This window comes from Aegilops tauschii, chromosome 5 (genome assembly GCF_002575655.3).
Source record: "Aegilops tauschii subsp. strangulata cultivar AL8/78 chromosome 5, Aet v6.0, whole genome shotgun sequence".
Taxonomy (NCBI): domain Eukaryota; kingdom Viridiplantae; phylum Streptophyta; class Magnoliopsida; order Poales; family Poaceae; genus Aegilops; species Aegilops tauschii.
In genome coordinates this window covers 552,873,697-552,894,694 of record NC_053039.3, presented here as the reverse complement: position 1 = coordinate 552,894,694, position 20,998 = coordinate 552,873,697, and the positions used below count along the sequence as shown (strand labels likewise).

General features: G+C 47.7%; 2 protein-coding genes across 2 annotated transcripts; both read left to right on the top strand.

Moving 5' to 3' along the window:
• Nucleotides 1–5,327: 5,327 nt before the first annotated feature.
• LOC141023148 (uncharacterized) lies at nucleotides 5,328–7,025 on the top strand. The gene is made up of 3 exons (XM_073499480.1): nucleotides 5,328–6,062; nucleotides 6,170–6,301; nucleotides 6,993–7,025. Exons 1-3 carry the CDS (start codon nucleotides 5,328–5,330, stop codon nucleotides 7,023–7,025), a joined length of 900 nt encoding a protein of 299 aa, XP_073355581.1.
• A 2,153-nt stretch (nucleotides 7,026–9,178) lies between these two features.
• LOC109753032 (F-box/FBD/LRR-repeat protein At1g16930-like) lies at nucleotides 9,179–11,108 on the top strand. Its single transcript, XM_020311991.1, has 5 exons — nucleotides 9,179–9,721; nucleotides 9,869–10,225; nucleotides 10,336–10,467; nucleotides 10,719–10,855; nucleotides 11,042–11,108. The coding sequence occupies exons 1-5, from the start codon at nucleotides 9,179–9,181 to the stop codon at nucleotides 11,106–11,108; spliced, it is 1,236 nt and encodes a 411-aa protein (XP_020167580.1).
• Nucleotides 11,109–20,998: the final 9,890 nt, after the last annotated feature.

Genomic DNA, 20,998 nt, shown 5'->3' with positions numbered 1-20,998 from the left:
TGTATGACAAGCTTTTCGGGACGGAGTTGGTGGAATTAATTGTTTCAGTCGGTCTTTCGATGGGCTATCTCTTTTTATACATGTCATGTATTTGCTCCTTTCATGTATATTTTTAGGGAGGATGCATTCGTCATGGTGAAAAAAATGGCCTGTTAAGCACGGGCAGTTTCTCAAACATCACGACATTTGCTTGAAGACAGTAACACTGGAAGATTATGACACCTTCCTGAGTAACATTGAATTTGTAAGGTTCTTTGTTCTGAGTGCAAAGGAGCTTGACACCATCAGCATTAAGTTTCGCTCGCCTCCTGCAGAGTTCACGGAAGCATTTTACAGAGAGCATCAAAGGGTTCTCAAGTGGGCCAAAAAGGCTTCTAAATGTGCCCGTCTTAGGTTATCATCAAGTTGCAGGCACGCTTTTCCAGAATTAGAAAGCAGAAGTGTCGAATATCTGGATTTGACGCATCCATTCAGATGTGCGTGCTAAAAATAGGTCTTGAGTTGGTTGGCCAAGTTCTCGGGACTTATTTGTTGTTGTGAACTTTTTGTGTTCGCGTTTTGTGTAAATCTTGTCAAACAACCGTTGTACTCTTTGCACTGTCTGTGGGCTTTGTTTGTCTTTGTGCTGTGTGTAGCCACGAAGGAGCTTCCAACTGATGAAATCAATCTACTTTCATGTCTTTTTATGTTTATGCTACTTTATGTCGTAGTCGCCGGTCATGTGGAGATGCGCAAATAAACGTGTGCCTCTTTCTGTCTCTCCAATTAGCCATTACGTGCCTCATAGAGTAAACAGAAAGTGTTGACATCTGAACACTATTTTGTTAGGTTTCCGTAATAAATGCACAAACGTGACTCTGGGTAAGAACAAACCATGTCTCCGTGGAAGTCACGTGCATTCCTATCCTTCTGACCGAGTCCACCGACTCATTCAGAGTACAAGCAGAAAACCTTTGTGCGTTACTCTGTATAATAGCATGCCATGCCTTCAAGGGCTTTATGTCCGTGCTTGTGACCCTTAACAATACAAGGAAATAAGCTTTTAAATACAGCATATCTCACATAGGCTATTCCGTGCCTCACAGAGTAAACGCCCATGGCTGTGCGTAAGACAAAGGTTCAGCTCTGTGGGCTAAACGCCCGTCCATCTCCATGAGCATGACTCTATGTAATACCATCGACCATGCCTTTTGAGCGCTTCAAAAACAGCGTCTCTCGAATCTGGCACTCATTGCCTCACAAAGTAAACAGCGAGTGTTCATATCAGAACCAAATTCTGTTCGGTTTGCACAATGAACGCATGAACGTGGCTCTGCCTAATACTAAAGTATGCCTGCATGGGCTTGTTGTCCGTGCCTCTCCATCTAAACGAGTCGACGGAATCATTCGGAAAACAGACACAAGCGAACATGACTCTATATAATACCACACGATGCCTTTGCGGATTTGGCGCCCGTGCCTGTGACCCTTATCACTGAATCACAGAAAGTCACAAACGTACATAGCCGTGGCGGCAAAGACTCGAAGTCCGTTTAGCTAATGGAATGTACGGCTTGCGCAATAAACGCATGAACATGACTCTGCCTAATACTAAAGTATGCCTCCATGGGCTTCTCGTCTGTGCCTCTCCGTCTAAACGAGTCGACGGAATCATTCGGAAAACATACACAAGCGAACATGACTCTATATAATACCACACGATGCCTTTGCCGATTTGGCGCCCGTGCCGGTGACCCTTATCACTGAATCACGGAAAGTCACAGACGTACATAGCCGTGGCTGCAGAGGCTTGAAGTCCGTTTAGCTAATGAAATGTACGGCTTGCGCAATAAATGCATGAACGTGACTCTGCCTAATACTAAAGTATGCCTCCATGGGCTTCTCGTCTGTGCCTCTCCGTCTAAACGAGTCGACGGAATCATTCGGATAACAGACACAAGCGAACATGACTCTATATAATACCACATGATGCCTTTGCCGATTTGGTGCCCGTGCATATGACCCTTATCACTGAATCACAGAAAGTCACAAACGTACATAGCCGTGGCTGCAGAGACTTGAAGTCCGTTTAGCTAATGAAATGTATGGCTTGAGCAAAAGACCGTTTAGCCAGAGACCGAAATACCGCGTTCGCTATTGGCAAGGTTACAAACTGAGCAAAAAGGTACGGGCATTGTTTCACCATACCTCCGTAAAACCCAAACCGGAAAGTGGCGGCAACACCTCACTCCAGCACTGTTTTCAGCACTTACAAGTGAATGGATCCTTTAAATCCAGGTGCTCAACGCATGCATGCCTTATATCCAAGTTCCCGTGCTTGCAACTTGGCGACAACCTAAGGCAAGCATGGTTAGAAGCCTTTTTGTCCCACTGAAGCACCTCTTGTTGCTGTTTGTAGAATTGTTCCGTGAAGTCTTCTTGAAGAAGAAACTTGATCCTAATAGTCTCCAGCTGTGCTGCGTTGAGAATAAAGAATGTCGCAAATCGAATGCTTTCCTCGCATTGTACATAGCTTTCCAGCGTCAGTGACTTCAAATGAACGTCGTGATGGTGCTTACAAGAACAGTCGTTCGTAAGACTTTCTTCATTAGAGGTTCTTCCCTAAATAAACATGAAGATTTGAAATGGTTAGGCTCCATAAAGAGTGATTCTGTTGGGAGAGCAAGTGAAGGAATAATTATATAACCTCTGTTGTGATAAAAGCTTTTTTTAGTTTTGTCTACACACAGATGTCCCTAATACTGGTCCATGACCATATACAACTTTATCCATTACATACAAATGTAAGTGACGATTTTTTTTATGAATGGAGTTCTACACCATGCATGGTATGTGTTTACAATTTGTGTGAGAAGCATCACCTTGATATACAAGTTCTCCAAGCTTCGGAAGCATTGCACCAAGGCAAAGACTGCGTCCACGTCATAATCCATGCTGATAGATAACGTCTTGATAGAATGAACCGCTGTGGATGTGCTGACTGTCGGCAAACACTTCATGTAGAATAAAACATAATATTATTAGAATAAAGGTTGGATCACATGGAACTCGTTTGTATGAATGAATGGAGGTGAAAGTATTGTCGAAACTTGGTACCTGAATAATTATACGGTCATTTGCAATGCTGGTTTCACAGGAAATATAAGAAAATGTGCCCATGACCTGCAGTTTAGGTGCAGAGGTGATAACTATCCGCAAGTTCTTGCTATGATCATCACAAAGTAACCGTTGAAGTGAGGAGGCATCCTCTATAACAACTTTCCCATAGTAACCACAAATGCCAATGCTTATAAGGTTAGGTGAGTTTATCCTGATACAATGGTACGTGACTGTCCAAACAAGCAGCAGAGACTCGAGTGTAAGAGAACTATAGTTGATTATGCTTTGTAATGAGACGTCGGATACATCAACATCCACTAGCGAGAGTCTCCTGAGAAGAGGTAGTTTAAGCGCCCGTACATAATTGTCTGGTAACTTGCAAAGAGCAAAGGCGATGGTTTGAAGAGAGGAGGAAATCTGAGGGTTGAATGCTGGTGGTGATGGCATGAGCGAAGCGTATGAGAATGGCACTATGTCATGTTGTCTCAAACATGGTGGAAACAGGTAGTAAAACTTGAGCACCTGGAGATTGTTCAGTCTTGGGGATCTAAGCCAGGCGTCGACTATGGAGTGTCTGCAGTGGAGGTAGCTAGCCGGAATGCGGAGGCGGTGAACTGTGCTCTCACGACCGGAGAGGATGGCCTCTGGAAGGTACGAATCATCTTCACCGACATGTTCTTCACTAAAAAAAGTTCCGGTGTATGTTATGCGGATGAGTTCCTCCGGTGTGGCGGAGTTCGCGGTGATAACCTCGAAATGTACTTGATCTAGAGGGTTAAAAAGACGTGGGACGGGGATCTCACGGCAGTCGAGATTCAGAGGAGCGGCGCGCCATAGAGGGCGCCACCGACGTGCGAGCATTTGAGTGCGGATGCCATCCCTAGTGGAGAGACGGGAGATGACCTCACCGAGTACGGCGTCCGGGAGGTCGCTGATGTGGTTCGGAGCAAACTCCTCTTCCTGATCCTCAGAATCATTGTGCAGCCGGCCGCCGCCTCCAGCCGCTATCTCCAAAACACCGGAGGAGCCCGTCGTCGGTGGCCCTAGCCTCGCACTCTTGGTGCTCGGGGCACCGGAGTGGACCTCCATCTCCATCTCCATTGCTGGGTTCGTGTCGCCTGCGAGCGCCGCTATTTGTGGCGTGGATCTTGAAAGACGGCTAGGTCTTCACTACGGGCGGATCCAAGTGAGAGTTAAAGATAAGCGAGGAGGAGGGCAGACGCGAGTGGTCGTAAAGACGGTTAGGTTTTCTGTGTGTCCTATAGATTCATTACAGTGCTGTTACTGGAAATTGAGACATGCTTGTCATGGAAGCACCGTGCCTTTGCTTTATTTAAAACCGTGCCCAGGCTAGCTTCAGAGCCCTGCCTCACAAAGTAGACATGATGTTCGCGGAAAAACATTTGGATCACAGAGGCAGTACCGTGCGGCTGGTTTGTTTATTCTCAATGGCACTGCTCATGGAGTGCTCGTGTCAGCAGAAAATTCTTGAATTCAGGGAGACTCGATTCAAGCCGTAACTGCTTACAGTACAGAGAACGGTGATGTAAAGCAGAGCCGTGCTCTTTTCTCTCTGGTTGACTTGCGTGTGTCCGATGCATGTAGGACAGTGCGTTCCGTGTATAAAAGACCGTGCTTTGTTTTCTTCCGCAATAGTGAAGGAAAAAGGCCGTGGTTTGTTTTCTTCCGCAATAGTGAAGGAAAAAGACCATGCTTTGTTTTCTTCTGCAACAGTGAAGGAAAAAGATAATTTATAGTTGTCGTCCAACTGGTCGACGTCCCCTCCCCTCTCTTCCTCACACGTGGCATCGGCCCGTAGTGAAGACCTAGCGGTTTTTCCAGATCCACGCCACATATAGCGGTGCTCGCAGGCGGCGCGAACCCAGCAACGGAGATGGAGATCCGGCCAGGTGCCCCGAGCAACAAGAAGGTGAGGTTCGCGCCACCGGCGACGTCATCCTCTGGCGGTAGCGACCGGATGCGGCACGGGTCTGCTCAATGGTTCGGAGAAGTAGGAGTCTTGCCCGGACCGCATCAGCGACCTCCCAGACGGTGTCCTCGGTGAGATCATTTCTTGTCTTTCCACTAAGGAGGGCAGACACACTCAAATCCTCGCACGTCGGTGGCGTCCTTTATGGCGCACCGCTCCTCTGAATCTCGACTGCAGTGAGATCCCTGTCGGTCGTCTTTTTAAGCCCCTAGAAACAGTTCATATCGACGTAGCCTCGATGCTCCCTAGCAAGGATGTCATTCGCATTAGATATTTTGGAACTCGGTGTAGTTTTCAGCCTGACGTTGATGGTTCGTGCCTTTCGGAAGCCATCATCTCCGGCCATGGGCGCGTAGTTCATCGCCTCTGCATTCCCGCGTGCTACCTCCACTGCAGACCCTCTACAGTCGACGCCTGGCTTCGGTCCCCAAGACTGAAGAATCTGCAGGTTCTCGAGTTCTACTACATGTGCCCATGTTTCGTGGGAAAAACCATCACACTACCACACGAATTCTCTTCGTCCGCGCCCTCGCCATCGACTTCCACGCTGCTGTTTTCCTCCTCGCTGCACACCGTCACATTTGCTCTTTGCCAGATACCTGATAAGTATGCACAATCGTTCAAACTTCCACTGCTTAAGAGGCTTTCATTTTTGGAGGTTGATATAGCAGACGTCTCACTGCAAAGCATAATCAACCATGGTTGCCCTGCCCTCGAGTGGCTCCTGCTTGTTTGCAATAACCTGTACCACTGCATCAGAATAAACTCAGCCAAAGTTGAACTCATCTGTATCCTTTGTGAGAATGGTGAACTCGTTGTTGAGGATGCGCCCTCACTTAAACGACTGATTCACGATATTCAGAGCCGGCAGTTGCAGATAACTGTCTTCTCTGCACCTAAACTCGAGTGTCTGGGCAATTTTTATGAAGGATTTCCTGAATCCAAGATTGCTTTTGGCTCTACAGTTATCGAGGTACTCACCTTTTGCACTATACTCTTTAGTTGCATTCGTTCCACTGCCCAAGTTTCATGTCATGCAAACTTTTATCCATCTAGTTTTATGATATGTGCTTGGTGCAGGCTTTGTCTGTAGTCAGCCTATCAATGGCGGTTCAATCTGTCAAGACCCTGCTTATCCACATGTCATTAAATCTAAACAAGGTTGTTGCCTTGATGCGATGCTTTCCTAGCCTAGAGAACTTGTTTATCGAGGTAATGATTTCCAGACGCATTGAAAGCACAAACAATGCATAGTGTAGTATATTGGAGGCCTCTCTTTCCCCTTGTAGTCCTCAAGTATTCTCACTCTTCATGCATGGGAGGAGTATGCCGCGATGAAGGTGTAACAAACAAGTGGTGCCACAAGCACCGGGTGTTTCTGAAACAGCATGACATTCGTCTGAAGACAGTAACGCTGGAAAAATATGTACACTGCAAGAAAAACATTGAATTTGCAACATTCTTTATTCTGAATGCAAAGGAGTTAGGCTTAACTTTCTCTCCCCCCCAGACAACATTACTGAAGGATTTTATGAACGTCAAGAAGAGGTGCTTCAATGCGGCAACAAGGCTTCTAGACGTGCTCGTCTTATATTGTCAGGGTATTGTAGGCATATGAACTTGGATTTAAAAGTACACATATGGACAAACCAGTGTCCAATCATGGATTTGCCGGATCCATTGACATGTGAATGTTGAAACGGTTATCCGGCTGTCAGAGATAGGTGTTGTTCCATGCTTTCCAGTTTGGATTTCCAGCTTGTACTTTATGCACTGTCTGTAAGGTTGTCAGGAACTTGTTTTTGTGCTTTTCAGCGGTGAAGCAACTCACAAGCTCAAAAAACTATCAAGTTTTCATGTTTTTGTGCACCGTCTGTAAGTTTGGATTTCTTTTTGTGAATAGGGCGAGCGACTAAAATCACCTGGAACACGCTGATGGCCCTCGTGCGCTGATGGCCCTGCAACTCCCGGCCGGCGCGCCTCCGGAGGACCACCTGGAGGTCGCTCTCGCCGTGCAGCGCCTCATCATGCATGATGACATCGACAAGTTCAGCCAGATCTACAAACAGATTGTTTACGAGGATACCTGCAGCGCCATCCACGAGGCGACCATGGCGGCCTACTTCGACCACGGGAAAACTTTGGCGAAGCTCGTTCAGGAGCACATTCACCTCGCCGACGCCACCCCACTTCCCGTCCAACCTCTGGACCATCAAGGGCACAAGCCTGGGTGCCTTGATTAGGTCCTTGCCTTGGCTCTCCGTTCATTTGCTGCAAGCCACATCCCACATGCTTGTAGGCAAGTTCTATATATTTATGCTAGCTACTACTACTTTTGAGATTTGAGTGACCCAGCCGACTTGTCATGATCAGGACTTCTATTTATTGTGTGTGTTCTACTATAAGTTTGAGTCTAGTATTGTACGCCTGTCGTTAAGTTCCATTATTAATTAATACCATAGATCGTTTACTATTACCAACTTAGTTTATCTCTTGTAGTCCACTTTTTATGCATCTCTCTATATGCGTGTGCATGTATAATCTGTTTCATTTTTTATGATGTTAATCAACATGCCTCCTCGTGCCTCTTGTACCTGTAAGACTGTGCGTCTGTTATCACTGCACGGCACTTCCTCTGTGTATGTTTGTGACCCTGTGGTGAACGTTTGGGTGGAAACATGCTGCACAGCCTAGAACATAGCGTCCTGTAGAACCACGACAGTGTTGTTTCTGCAAATCGAGACGTGCTTGTCGTGGAACCACCGTGCTTGTGCTTTGTTTAAAAGCGTGTCGTCGCTAGCTTCGCAAATTACTGTGCCCGTGCTTCACTGTGAAACAATGAAACACGGACAGCCACGAACGTCGACACCTTTTATAATCGAATAATATACGTAACATCAAGAAAGAAGTGTGACGCAACTCAATACGGAACCGTGTCCGTAGGGAGTTTATGTCCGTGCTTTTAAATACAAGGAAATAAGCTTTTAAAAACAATGTCTCTCATATAGGCCAATCCGTGCCTCACAGAGTAAATGCCCGTGGCTGTGCGTAAGACAAAGGTTCAGCTCCGTGGGCTAAACGCCCGTGCATCTCCGTCTGATAGAGTCACAGGCTAGCCTGACTCAATTTAATACCACCGACCATGCCTTTGAGCGCTTCATGCCCGTGCCTGTGACCCGAAACACTGAATCAAAGATGAGGCGGCTACCGCGGGTTTCCGCTATAAACGCACGAACGTGACCCCGCATAAAACGCAAGCATGCCTCTCTGGGCCTCCATACCGTGCCTCTCCTGGTGATAGAGTCAACGAAATCATTTGGAACACAAAGAGACATGAACGTGCCTCTGGATAATAACAGGTCAATGCATTTATGGGCTTGACAACCATGCATGTGACCTGAAACACTGACACACAGAAAGTCACCTTCATGTGTAAAGGACCGTGACGCTACTAAACATAGAAAGTCGCCCTTGTGCATTTGAGTTAAAATCTTACAACGAAAACAATTGTAACACGGACAGTCGGATGTCACTCTGCAGCACTTAATGACAGTAACATTGCACTGCAGAGAAGCATGGTGTATGTACAACCTGCTATTGCTACTCCGATCGACGAGCGTGCCTCTATTGCATGCAGGGCAGTGCTCCCCTATTCTAAAAGGTTGTGCCTCGTTTCCTTCCTCAAACAGGAAAGAAATAATTTCAATATTTATTATTTTGCGGGGGAAATAATATCAATATTAATAATATACTTGTTCTCCAACCGCCCCTTCGATCCTGTTAGGATTAATTAACATGGTAGTTAAGGGATTAATTCCCGCTTGTAACGGCGGTTGCTTTCTGCAATCGCGTCGGTTTCGTCCGAACCGACGCCCCCTGAAAACGCATGTTCCAGTGCTATATATAGCACTTCATCTAATGCAAAGAGAGGAGTTCGATCATTTGTTCTTGTCCTCCACTCCTCTCCCCTTCCTTCCCGTCCCCAGTTACGCTTAGCCGTGTTTTCAGATCCACGCCACTTACAGCGGCGCTCGCAGGCGGCGGGAACCCAGGAATGGACACGAAGATGGAGATCCACTCCGGTGCGTCATGCACCGTGAGGACGAGGCTCGCGCCACCGGCGACGGCCTCCTCCGGTGGTTTGGGGGTAGCGGCTGGAGCGGCGAGGGTGCACCTACTGATTTCGAAGATCAGGAAGAGCAGTCTGGTCCAGACCGCATCAGCGACCTCCCGGACGCCATCGTCGGTGAGGTCATCTCCCATCTCTCCACTAGGGAGGGCATCCGCACCCGTATGCTCGCACGTCGTTGGCGCCCTGTTTGGCCCACCGTTCCTCTGAATCTGGACAGCCGTGAGATCCGTGTAGCTCGTCTTTTTAACCATCTACAAGCAGTTCATATCGAGATCATCAGTAGGGCCTCTGCCTACAGCGAGGAGCTTGATTGCATACGATACATCGGAACTTGGCATCAGGGGAAAACAGTTCCTGATGATGGTTCGTGCCTTCCAGAGTCCATCCTCTCCAGCCATGTGGGCGCAGTTCTCCGCCTTTGTATACCGGCGTGCTACCTCCAATGCAGACCCTCTACTGTCCACGCCTGGCTTGAGTCCCCTAGATTGAACAATCTCCAGGTGCTTGAGTTTTACTACCTGTTTCCACGATTTTTGAAAGAAACTGTCAAACTATCACACACATGCTCTTCATCTACGCCCTCACTACCGAAGTCCGTCTTTCGTTTTTCCTGTTCTCTACGCACTGTCAGCTTCGGGTGTTGCCAGATACCAGACCATTATGTAGAGGTACTTGAACTACCACTGGTCAAGAGACTCTCGCTTGTTGAGGTTGATATATCAGACTTCTCGTTGCAAAGCATGATCAACTCTAGTTGCCCTACACTCGAGTGCCTGCTGCTTGTTTGCAATAGAGAAAGGCATCGGATCACAATAAATTTGCCTAACCTTGTAAGCATCGACATTCGTGGTGAGAAAGGAAAATTCATCATCGAGGATGCCCCCTCACTTCAAAGGTTGATCCACGATATCCAGAGCAATAACATGGAGGTATTCATCGTCTCTGCACCTAAACTGGAGACATTGGGCAAATTCAGGATCTCGCTTGGCTCCACAGGTCTTATGGTACTGACATTTCACAATAATTCCACCTGCATTTTCTTGAGAAAGTAGTTTCATGTCATCCAACCTTTTGTTCTAATAATTTTATGTTTTATTTTCTATGTTCTGTGAAGGGTTTGGCGACGGTCAGCCTATCTACAATGCGGCAATCTGTCATAACCTTGCTTTTGGTCATGACTTATAAAGTGGACCTGGTCGTTCACTTGATTAAGTGCCTTCCAAATCTGGAGAACTTGTTTGTTGAGGTGATGATTCTCAAGCCCCATGAAAAGCTCATACCGTGCATAGCGCAGCACTCCTTGCATCTCAAAAAGCCTGTCTTACATTTTGTCTGCAATGGATACACCCTATGTCTAGGCATGTTTTTTTTAATTATACATACATCTGTATCTAGGGAAATGTTCGACGAACTGATTGGGACGGGGGTCATAGAGTTTATCGTTCATTTTCTCCTTCCATAGATCTTAAGTATCTTTCAACCTTTATGCGTTTTCAGGGAGGATTCGTTGCTGATGGTGCAAGAAATATTTGGCGTCGCAAGCACCGTGCGTTTGTCAAAGAACAGATCATTCATTTAAAGACAGTAACGCTGGAAGATTATGAAAAAAGCAGGAAGAACACTGAGTTTGTGAGGTTCTTTATTCTGAATGCAACGGAGCTAGAGACCATGAGGATTAAGTTTCGCTTTCCCTCAGACTTCACGCAAGAATTTTATGAACAGCAACAAAAGTTGTTCCTGTGGGAGAATAAAGCTTCCAAACGCGCCCATCTCAAATTATCAGCATGCTGCAATCATCTGTGCTTGGATTTGAAACACAGGTGTGTTGAATACCTGGATTTGTCAGATCCATTCACTTGTGCCTGCTGGACACAAGGCTGTAGTTAGTTCCTCAAGCTAGTACAGTTAGATGTTGTTGCGCCAATCCGAGACTGTGTTATGTCTAAACATGGCCAAACAATCCATTCGCCTTTTGCACCATTTTGTAAGCTTGTTATAACAATGCTTTTGTGCTATGCACCTGCTGTTCTGATAATTTGATAGTTTTATGTCATTCTATCGCGATGCTACAAAAACATTCGTGTGCGGTAGTCGACCAGGGAACAAAAACATTTGGAAGAGAAGAGGCAGTGTCTTGCCTGTTCTGCAATGAACGTGCATCTAGTGCATGTAAACCAGTGCGTCTGCAGTGACCGGACGACACTGCCTCCTTGCACACACACACACGGTCGTGGCTCTGCTTAATCTCAAACCATGCTCCCGGCGACCTCAGACTGTACGTGCCTTTCGTGAAAACGCATGTCCATGAAAGAGTTTATGTTTGAGTACAAACAATCGAGTCACGGAGGCACAGACATGCGTCGGCTTCAGGAGTAAGCGTGACTCTGTAGATTGTAGATTTTATGTGTGTCAGCGCTAGTGCGGTGCTCCTGTCTGACATAGGACTGTGCCTTTGACAAGTCAGTGCCACCTTACCAGAGGCATGGTTCCCCATGCCTGCCAAAGCGACATTTGTGCCTTGCTAGATTATAGTAACCCATGTCTCGTGGAACGATCCAAGACGAAAGATTGCTGGATGCGCGTCGCTAGCAGCACGTTTCTTTGAAATATAAAATATTCAGGAGATCAATATTTGATGTGCGTAGACCGTCACACACCCTCTGAAAGATTGCAAAAAATGAGATACATGCCTTTAGCCAAGTAACCATGCCTTTAGTCAAGTAACCATGTCCAAGCATAAACTTATACTAGACGAGTATCTCTTGCAACGTTTCATAAGAAGGCAACTGTTAATGATCATTCTTCGAGGATTGCCTTGATCATCAGGAGGTCATCAGTGTTCGCAAACCCTTGCCCCAAAAGATCACAGATGACGCTTTGCATCTTCTTTCTATTCTCCTTCAGCTTATGCACCTCCTCCTTCAAAAAATCCCTGTCCAGCTTAATCTCACTCCTCTCGTCCTTAAGATTCTGAATGGCACTTGTGAGAGACCTCTGAATGCGCTTGACGTCTTTATCAACGATACCCATCTGCTTCTTCTGCCTGTCAATCTTCATGGTAGTAACATTAGTTCTTTCCACAGCTGCAACAAGATTCTCGAGCTTAAGGTTCACTTGTTCAATATCCATTTTAAGCCTGCTTATCTCTTCATTCTTTGCTTGCCTATCATCATTGCTCTCATGCAACATCCCCCAGAGCTTGAGTAGGCACCTCTGCATAATGATAGGCCATGGGTGGTCAACCCATTCGACGACTCCACAGTTCACGCCTCTCTGCGAACAAAAAGGAACAAAATGAACAAAGACTATTAATACACTGCTGCACAAGCTCTGGGATATAAGTTGACATATACTTGGTTTATAACCTCGTTCAACTAACTATGTACCGTGTTTGTGCAATGTGGCACGTCAATGGTTAGGTACCCACATCACTAATTATGGTACTTCGCCCACCCTGTCCGCAGAGTTATTTCATAATTGAACTTAGTCTCTTTTAAGCCAGCTTGAATTAATCTGGAGCTACCTTGTCACATCCCTAGTTCTGGTATGACCTAGACTAGCTAGTCATGTGTGCATCATGTTTAAATTTCATTTAAATTTGAAATGGGGATCTGTGAAACCCTCAGAATCATTTCTGGAAATGACCCAGATAAAAATTGCTCCAAAAGGTTCCAAGAAAATGTTCATGTTGCTCTCTGAAAATATTGGACAGAGATAAAATTCAAACCAATATTTTTAGGAGATCATAAATATTTATTTTGGGCATTTGGAATTAATGCAGTAATTATTTGCTCTGGATATATATTGTTATATATATAAAATATTGTCCAAAAATTATGCCATTAGTTGAGGAATTCTGGAATAATACCACTAGCCCCTGCAAAAATTGGCATAAGAAAATAAAATGATTTAGTATCCTACTAAATCAGAACAAATGTCAGAAAAATAGAAAAGAAAACAAAAGGGGAAAAGCTTACCTGTGCTCACCCGAGGCCTGGCCTGGCCCAGTAGCCCAGCCGGCCCACTAGCCCAGTGCCAGTCGTCGTTGTCCTCGCGCCAGTCGGACAGGCGTGTGGCCGACGCGCGCGCACCGCCGTGCCGCCACGCCACCAGCCTGCCTGCCCTCTCCCCTGCCAGCGCGACGCGCTGGGCGACGTCGCGGGTGCCGTCCCGGTCCGGTCGACCTCCTCGTTTTTCACCTCGCTTTCTCCCTTGCTCTCTCTCACCGCGCCCGAACGCTGCCGTCGCCGCCACTCGCCATTGCCGCAGCCACCGTCTCCCCCTCGTCTCTCCGACACGCGCAGGAGCTCCGCCTCCTCGCTCTGAAGCTCTCCGCCGAGCACGCAAGCCGGAGCGTCCCGTGGAGCCGTCGCCGTCGCCTTCTTCGCCTCCGGCCGCCGTGGATCCCCATCGCCGCTCCGTCGACTCCAGAGCTTCCCCCGAGCCGCTGAGCACGCCCGCCGAACCTCCGTGAGCTCCCCTCCGTTCCCGCGCTCGAATTCGCGCCGTAGCCGTGCTAGCCGACGTGCCCGCGAGCACCTCGCCGCCGACCATGTCACCGTCGTGGCAAGGGCCACCACAGCTCGCCCCGAGCACCTCACCGTGCTCCTGGTGCCACGAGGGTGCCGCAGAGCCCCTCGGGTGGCCTCCCCGTGCGCTGCAGCGCTGCGCCCGCCCTTGGCCGTACTCCGGCCGCCGCCCGAGCTCCGCTCCGGCGAGCTCCGGCCATCCCGCAACCTTCCGTCACCTCCCCTGGATGCGGACGAGCCCGGGCTACGCCCTGGTGCCCTCAGCTGCCGCCCCCGTGGCCTATATCGCGGACGCCGCCGCGTCCAGAGGTCACCGGCGACGACCTCTTCGGCCTGCCATGTGGGCCCGACCTGTCAGGTGATTAGCTTAAGGCTAATCACCCTCTAATCTACCCCCACTGACGCTGACAGTGGGCCCCGGTGCCCCTAATCTTTTATTTTATGCTTAAACTAACCCCTGTCTCACTGACCAGTGGGCTCCGCCGGTCAGATTTGACCTGGCCAGCCCGTTGACCTGCTGACGCAGCGATGACGTCATGCTGACGCAGCGATGACGTCATGCTGACGCAGTAAAGGACTTTCTGGATTTAAAATAAATCAGGAAATTCCAGAAAATGTTCAAAACTTCTAAAATTCATAGAAATTCAACCGTAGCTCAGATTGAAATAATTTATATATGGAAAATTATCAGAAAAATGCAATCTATCCATCTGTACTAGTTTCATGCATGACAAATCAACTTATACCTACTGTATAAGTGAAAACATATAAATGGCATATATAAGGACTTAAATTAGAGTTGCATTTGAACCTCTGGTTCAAATGGATCTCCTCCAAGTTGAATGCTAAATGCATTGGCTCAAAATACATCACATATTCATGCCATATTCATGCATCATATTGTTGCATATGATTGTGTTTTGACTGTCGACACCGTTCCCTCTCGATAGGTCCTGCTCCGGAGAGTGTTCCAGAGTACCTGTCTGAGGAGCAGTGCCACCCTGTTGATCTACCAGGCAAGCAAACCCCCCTTTGTTCATTCCGATACAATCCTACTCTCTCGCTCCTGCTCTCTCTTACTGCATTAGGACAACAACGATTCGACTGCTACTTTATGCTGTGGTAGTTGAACCCATTCCTCTGCATGACCTGTCATTGCCACAGTAAATAGTTGAAACCCACTAGCATGTGTAGGAGTTGTTTGAGCCATGTTGTGTCCCTACCATGCCTTGCCTGCTATTGCTTAGAGTTGTGTCAGGTCTGATTCATTGGGAATGAATTGGAGTGTTACGGTATGTTCTGATGCTGAGAGTTAAGCGTGTGAACACGATTTGGTAAAGGTAGCGGTGAGAGGCCATGTAGGAGTACATGGTGGGTTGTCTCACTGGAACCGTCCTTAAGCACTGAGTTCTGTGTATGTTATCCAATGACTAGCTACTACCACACATTGGGTTCCGGTAACTCGACCCCTCTCGACTTATTAACCAACTTGATCTCTGTCCAGGAGTTGCAATTAGTTTCTGGTGTTTGTAGGTAGTGTTAGTAGTCTACCAAGTGGCACCCGGCCAGGTGGGCTTGGGACAGACTAGGCACAAGTGGCACGGTGTACCAAGCGTAGATCCATCCGGCGAGGTGGGCTTGGGAACCCTGCGCACATCGTTTGGGGCCGTGAGCGACACCCCGGCCGGATCTCCTTGCGGATGGAACCCGCATAGGCGATAAACCTGGACTAGAGTCTTGTGTGGTTAGTCAGGTCGTGGCCGACACCCTCGCCAGGCTTCCGCTTGAAGGTTGCCGAGGTACATGACGCGTACATGGCGGTAAGTGGCGAGAGCGTGTGTGACGCAGTACACCCCTGCAGGGTTATCATGATCTATTCGAATAGCCGTGTCCTCGGTTATGGACTTCTTGGATGCTTACGTGGTACATAGACAACTGAAGTGGATACTCTAAAATGCTCAAGAAAAGTGTGAGTGCTATGGATGGCTTCTCGTAGTGAGACGGGAGTGAATCCATAGTGGTGTATTGAGGTGGTGATTAGTGGACTCGTGTGCGCCTTCTTACCTCAAAGAAGTTTCTCGTAGTCGTAGAACAGGATAGCCACTGAGTCAAAGCTGGCTTGCTGCAACTAAACCCCACACTACCTTCTTGATACAAATGCATGTAAGATAGGATCTGATGTAAGTCTTGCTGAGTACCTTCGTACTCATGTTGCTTTACTTATGTTTTTGCAGCGGAGACTTCAGTCTTACTAGTAGCTCCGCTTGGACTTCGACGAGTAGCTTGTACCTCAGCTACGATCTTGCACCCTTGGGAGGGTCTTGTAGATAGTCAGGCTTCTCAGCCTTTTCCTTTTATAGTTGTCTGTACTCAGACATGTAATGCTTTCGTTGCTTGTATGCTCTGAATGATGGGTCATGTGACCCCTGTTTGTACTTAATGCTATGTGGCTCTTCTGGGCCTTTTATCTATATGAGTTCGCGTTATGTTGTGATGCCATGTTGTACAACACATACTTGCATGTTATGCGTACGTGTAACGTGTATTGCTATGTGTGGGATCCGACAATCTAGTTGATTATCCTTGGCAGCCTCTCTTATGGGGAAATGTAGTCTAGTGCCTCCTTGAGCCATAGTAGTCCGCTACAGCCCGGTTCACCGGAGTCCTGCTAGCCCAGCACTACTGCTCTGGACACTTGACTGGCCGGCATGTGCTTCACATAGTTCCTGTGTCTGTCCCTTCGGGGAAATGTCACGCGGTGACATCCGGAGTCCTGCCTAGCCTGCTACAGCCCGGGTTCCCGGAGTCCTGTTAGCCCAGTGCTACAGCCCGGATTCACACGCTGCTGACCGACACGTTCGATGTTGATTCATGTATGCCTGTCCCCATACGTTAGTGCCGCTTTGGGTTCACGACTAGCCATGTCGGCCCGGGTTCTCTGTCATATGGATGCTAGTGACGTTGTCATATACGTGAGCCAAAAGGCACAAACGGTCCCGGGCCATGGTAAGGCGACACCCGTGGGAGTACCGTGCGTGAGGCCGCAAAGTGATATGAGGTGTTACAGGCTAGATCGGTGTGACTTAGAATCGGGGTCCCGACAGCTTTGGTATCAGAGCCTGACTGCCTGTAGGATTTCCAAGCCAACCTGGTCGAAGTTGAGTCTAGAAATTCTTCAGTTATGTAAGGGAATTGATTGTGGAAGGGAACGTAAGGCTCTTTTTACTTCTTTTACCTCATGCCCTTCTGATCTGAGTCATCCTATCTTTCCTACGGGGTTAAGGAACTAGGCTTCCTCCTCTATCTATCAGGATCACGTGTTACTACTCCGTAGTCTCTTAGGATTGGTTGATCAGAGTCATATCCCAGTTTGAGTACCTCCAGTGTAGCCTGTTTAGTAATATCTCAGAACCTTGAGTGACGATGTTGAGTATGGTGCTACCCCGCCCTTTGCGGAATGTCTCATTTTGAGCATTTTACTGCCGTTATGCTGCCGAATTTGTCCTAGGAGTTTGAGAGGTACTAAATTTTCTTATGCTACATGTTGCATCCTATAGTTGTTGTTGACCTCGTCCTTGGTTCCGCTTCTCAGGATGTCGTCAATTAACCGAAGTTCTGTTGCTCGTTGCCTGAACCACGGAGGTGGTAGGGATGAGGAGGATCCTCCCGACCAGCCTTCGTTGGCAGAGTTTATGTTAGAGATGGAGAGGAACAAGCACGAGTCTAACCGCTTGTTAGCACGTATCGAGGAGAACACCGCACCCCAGTGCAAAGAGTCAGCGACCATCTATGATTTCATTGGTTTGAAACCACCTACCTTCCATCATTCCATTGAACCACTCGATGCAGATGACTGGCTCCGTAGTATCACACACAAGTTGCATTCTGCGAACGTAGCTGAAGGTGACAAGGTCACTTATGCTGCATATCACCTGGAAGGTCCTGCTAGTCTTTGGTGGCAGAACTATGAGGCTATGTTTCCAGCTGGCCAGATACCGACCTGGAGAGATTTCACTGAGGCTTTTCGCGAGCATCACATTCCTCAGGCTCTCATTGACCGCAAGAGAGAAGAGTTCTGTAGTTTCACCCAGGGTAAGATGGCTGTTGATGCTTACAGTAGAGAGTTTGAGAACCTCGCCCGCTATGCTACAGAAGAAGTGTCCACGGACGCTAAGAAGCAGGCTAGGTTCCGGAAGGGTCTCAACCCCAAGTTGCGTCGTGATCTCCACTTGCACCATTGCAATACTTTCCAGGCTCTTGTGAACAAGGCCATTAATGCGGAGACAGCTCAGCTCACATACGAGGAGTCTCGTAAGCACACCCGTGATTTGGTTTCCTCCTCCGGTTCTAGTTCTCAGAAGCGCCGGATTTGGATTCCGAACTCTGCTCTTCCACCCGGTTATACCCCGAGGCCATCTTATGTGGCGCCTCACCCAGTCCAGCAGTTTGCTCCACCCAGGCCTATTGGTGGACCGCCTGTCAACGCGGGTCCACGTCCTACCTCCAAGATTTGTTACAAGTGCGGAGAGCCAGGACACACCGCCCGTATTTGCACTCAGACCCGTGTTGCTCCACCCCAGCCCGAGAAGTCTGTTGGCCGTGGTAAGCCACCACGCAAGATGATTAGCACCAAGTTAGCTCCCACTGAATGTGGACGTGTGCATCACGTCTCAGCTAAAGACGCTCAGGATGATCCAGATGTCGTTCTTGGTACACTCCTTGTAAACTGTCATCCAGCTTCGGTTCTATTTGATACTGGGGCGTCTCATTCCTTCATTTCCGAAAGTTATGCCCGCTTGCACAACATATCATTTTGTGATATGCCCTCCCCACTACTCATTCAAACTCCTGGATCCAAATGGCAAACTTCTAGTATAAGCCATGGTAACGAAATCCTTGTTGACAGACTTGTATTCCTTGCATCACTCATAGCCCTCAAGTCTTCAGATATTAACATCATCTTGGGTATGGACTGGATGAAAGCTCATTACGCCAAGATTGATTGTTACACCCGGTCTGTTCAGCTCACACACCCATCTGGCAAGATAGTCACTGTCTCCACCAGAATTGCAAAGCGTCAGCTTTATTCTCTTAACGCCAGTCCTCTTCCAGACCTTGAAGATATCCCGGTAGTCCGTGACTTTCCGGATGTCTTTCCAGAGGAACTGCCAGGTATTCCACCTGACAGAGATGTAGAGTTTGTCATAGATCTTATCCCAGGAACCGCCCCAATCTCTAGGAGACCTTACAAGATGGCACCTTTAGAACTAGCTGAGCTTAAGAAACAACTTGATGAGTCCTTGCAAAATGGTTTCATCCGTCCTAGTTCTTCTCCTTGGGCTTGCCCCGTCCTCTTCGTCAAGAAGAAGGATGGTACGGACCGGATGGTTGTAGACTATCGTCCCGTTAATTTGGTCACGATAAAGAACAAGTATCCGCTCCCCAGGATCAACGACCTGTATGATCAACTCGCTGGATCCTCAGTCTTTTCCAAGATGGATTTGAGATTAGGCTACCACCAAATCAAGATTAGAAACGGGGACATTCCTAAGACGGCTTTTGTCACTCGTTATGGCCAGTACGAGTACACCGTCATGTCCTTTGGTCTAACCAATGCTCCAGCTACCTTCTCCCGCTTGATGAACTCGATCTTCATGGAGTACTTAGACAAGTTCGTCGTGGTTTACCTCGATGATATCCTTATCTACTCGAAGAACGAGGAAGAGCATGCCGAACATCTTAGACTTGTGTTAGAAAAACTCAGAGAGCACCGCCTTTATGCCAAGTTCTCCAAGTGCGAATTTTGGTTGCCAGAAGTGACCTACCTAGGCCACGTGATTTCTGGTAAGGGCATTGCTGTCAATCCTGAGAGAGTTCAGGCCGTTCTTGATTGGACTCCACCTGAAATAGTTAAACAAGTTAGGAGTTTCCTTGGTCTAGCCAGTTATTGTCGCCGCTTCGTTGAAAACTTCTCCAAAGTAGCCAAACCCCTCATGGAACTTCTCAAGAAAGATAAAAAGTTTGAGTGGTCCCCACAGTGTGAATACAGTTTTCAGGAACTGAAAAGACGCCTGACTTCTGCCCCCATACTTGTGCCACCGGATTTCACTAAAGACTTTGTTATCTACTGCGACGCCTCACGACAGGGGCTAGGCTGCATTCTTATGCAGGATCGTCATGTGATTGCCTATGCATCTCGATAGTTACATCCACATGAGGAGAATTATCCTACACATGATCTAGAGCTTGCAGCCGTAGTCTATGCACTTAAGACATGGCGACATTACCTTCTCGGTAAACGTTGCGAGATTTACACCGATCACCAGAGTCTCAAGTATATTTTCACCCAACCAGATTTGAACCTTAGGCAAAGACGTTGGTTGGAGTTGATCTCAGATTACGACTTAGGGATTACCTACACCCCAGGCAAGGGCAATGTCATGGCTGATGCGCTAAGTCGTAAGTCCTATTGCAACAATCTTATGTTGCAGCAGGGCCAACCACTTCTCCATGAGGAATTCTGTAAGCTTAACCTTCACATTGCTCCTCAAGAATTCCTTTCTACCTTGGTGGCGAAGCCTACTCTTGTGGATCATATCATAGAAGCCCAGAAGCATGATACGGGGATTACCCGGATCAAGAGAAACATTGCCAAGGGTATTGCTGGTAGTTTCTCTATAGATGATCGAGGTGTTGTTCTCTTCGAGAACCGTCTAGTAGTTCCCAAGAAGCAACATCTTCGGCAACTGATCCTTAAGGAGGCTCATGAATCTCCTCTCACGATTCATCCCGGTAGTACTAAGATGTATCAGGACCTACGCCAGAGGTTCTGGTGGACTAGGATGAAGAGAGAAATCGCTCAGTTCATTGCTAACTGTGACGTTTGTCGTCGCGTTAAGGCAGAACATCAAAGACCTGCTGGCACCCTTCAGCCTTTAGCCATTCCTGAGTGGAAATGGGATAAAGTTGGTATGGACTTCATCACCGGCTTTCCCAGGACCAAGAAAGGGAATAACGCTATCTTCGTAGTCATTGATCATCTTTCCAAAGTGGCTCACTTCCTACCTGTTCGAGAGAGTATCACTGCTAGTCAGCTCGCTGACTTATATATTTCCCGAATAGTGTCACTTCATGGTGTTCCACTAGAGATCAATTCAGACCGTGGTAGTCTCTTCACTTCTCATTTCTGGGAGAGTTTCCAAACTGCCATGGGCACCCATCTTTCCTTCAGTACCGCTTTCCACCCTC

Bases quoted from the DNA above. Each gene is read 5' to 3' on its own strand.
- LOC141023148 (XM_073499480.1), top strand. From the start codon at position 5,328: ATGCTCCCTAGCAAGGATGTCATTCGCATTAGATATTTTGGAACTCGG. The intron at 6,063-6,169 runs GTACTCACCTTT...TGCTTGGTGCAG, and splicing joins TTGGCTCTACAGTTATCGAG to GCTTTGTCTGTAGTCAGCCT. The intron at 6,302-6,992 runs GTAATGATTTCC...TTTTGTGAATAG, and splicing joins TAGAGAACTTGTTTATCGAG to GGCGAGCGACTAAAATCACC.
- LOC109753032 (XM_020311991.1), top strand. From the start codon at position 9,179: ATGCACCGTGAGGACGAGGCTCGCGCCACCGGCGACGGCCTCCTCCGG. The intron at 9,722-9,868 runs GTGCTTGAGTTT...GGGTGTTGCCAG, and splicing joins CTAGATTGAACAATCTCCAG to ATACCAGACCATTATGTAGA. The intron at 10,468-10,718 runs GTGATGATTCTC...ATGCGTTTTCAG, and splicing joins TGGAGAACTTGTTTGTTGAG to GGAGGATTCGTTGCTGATGG.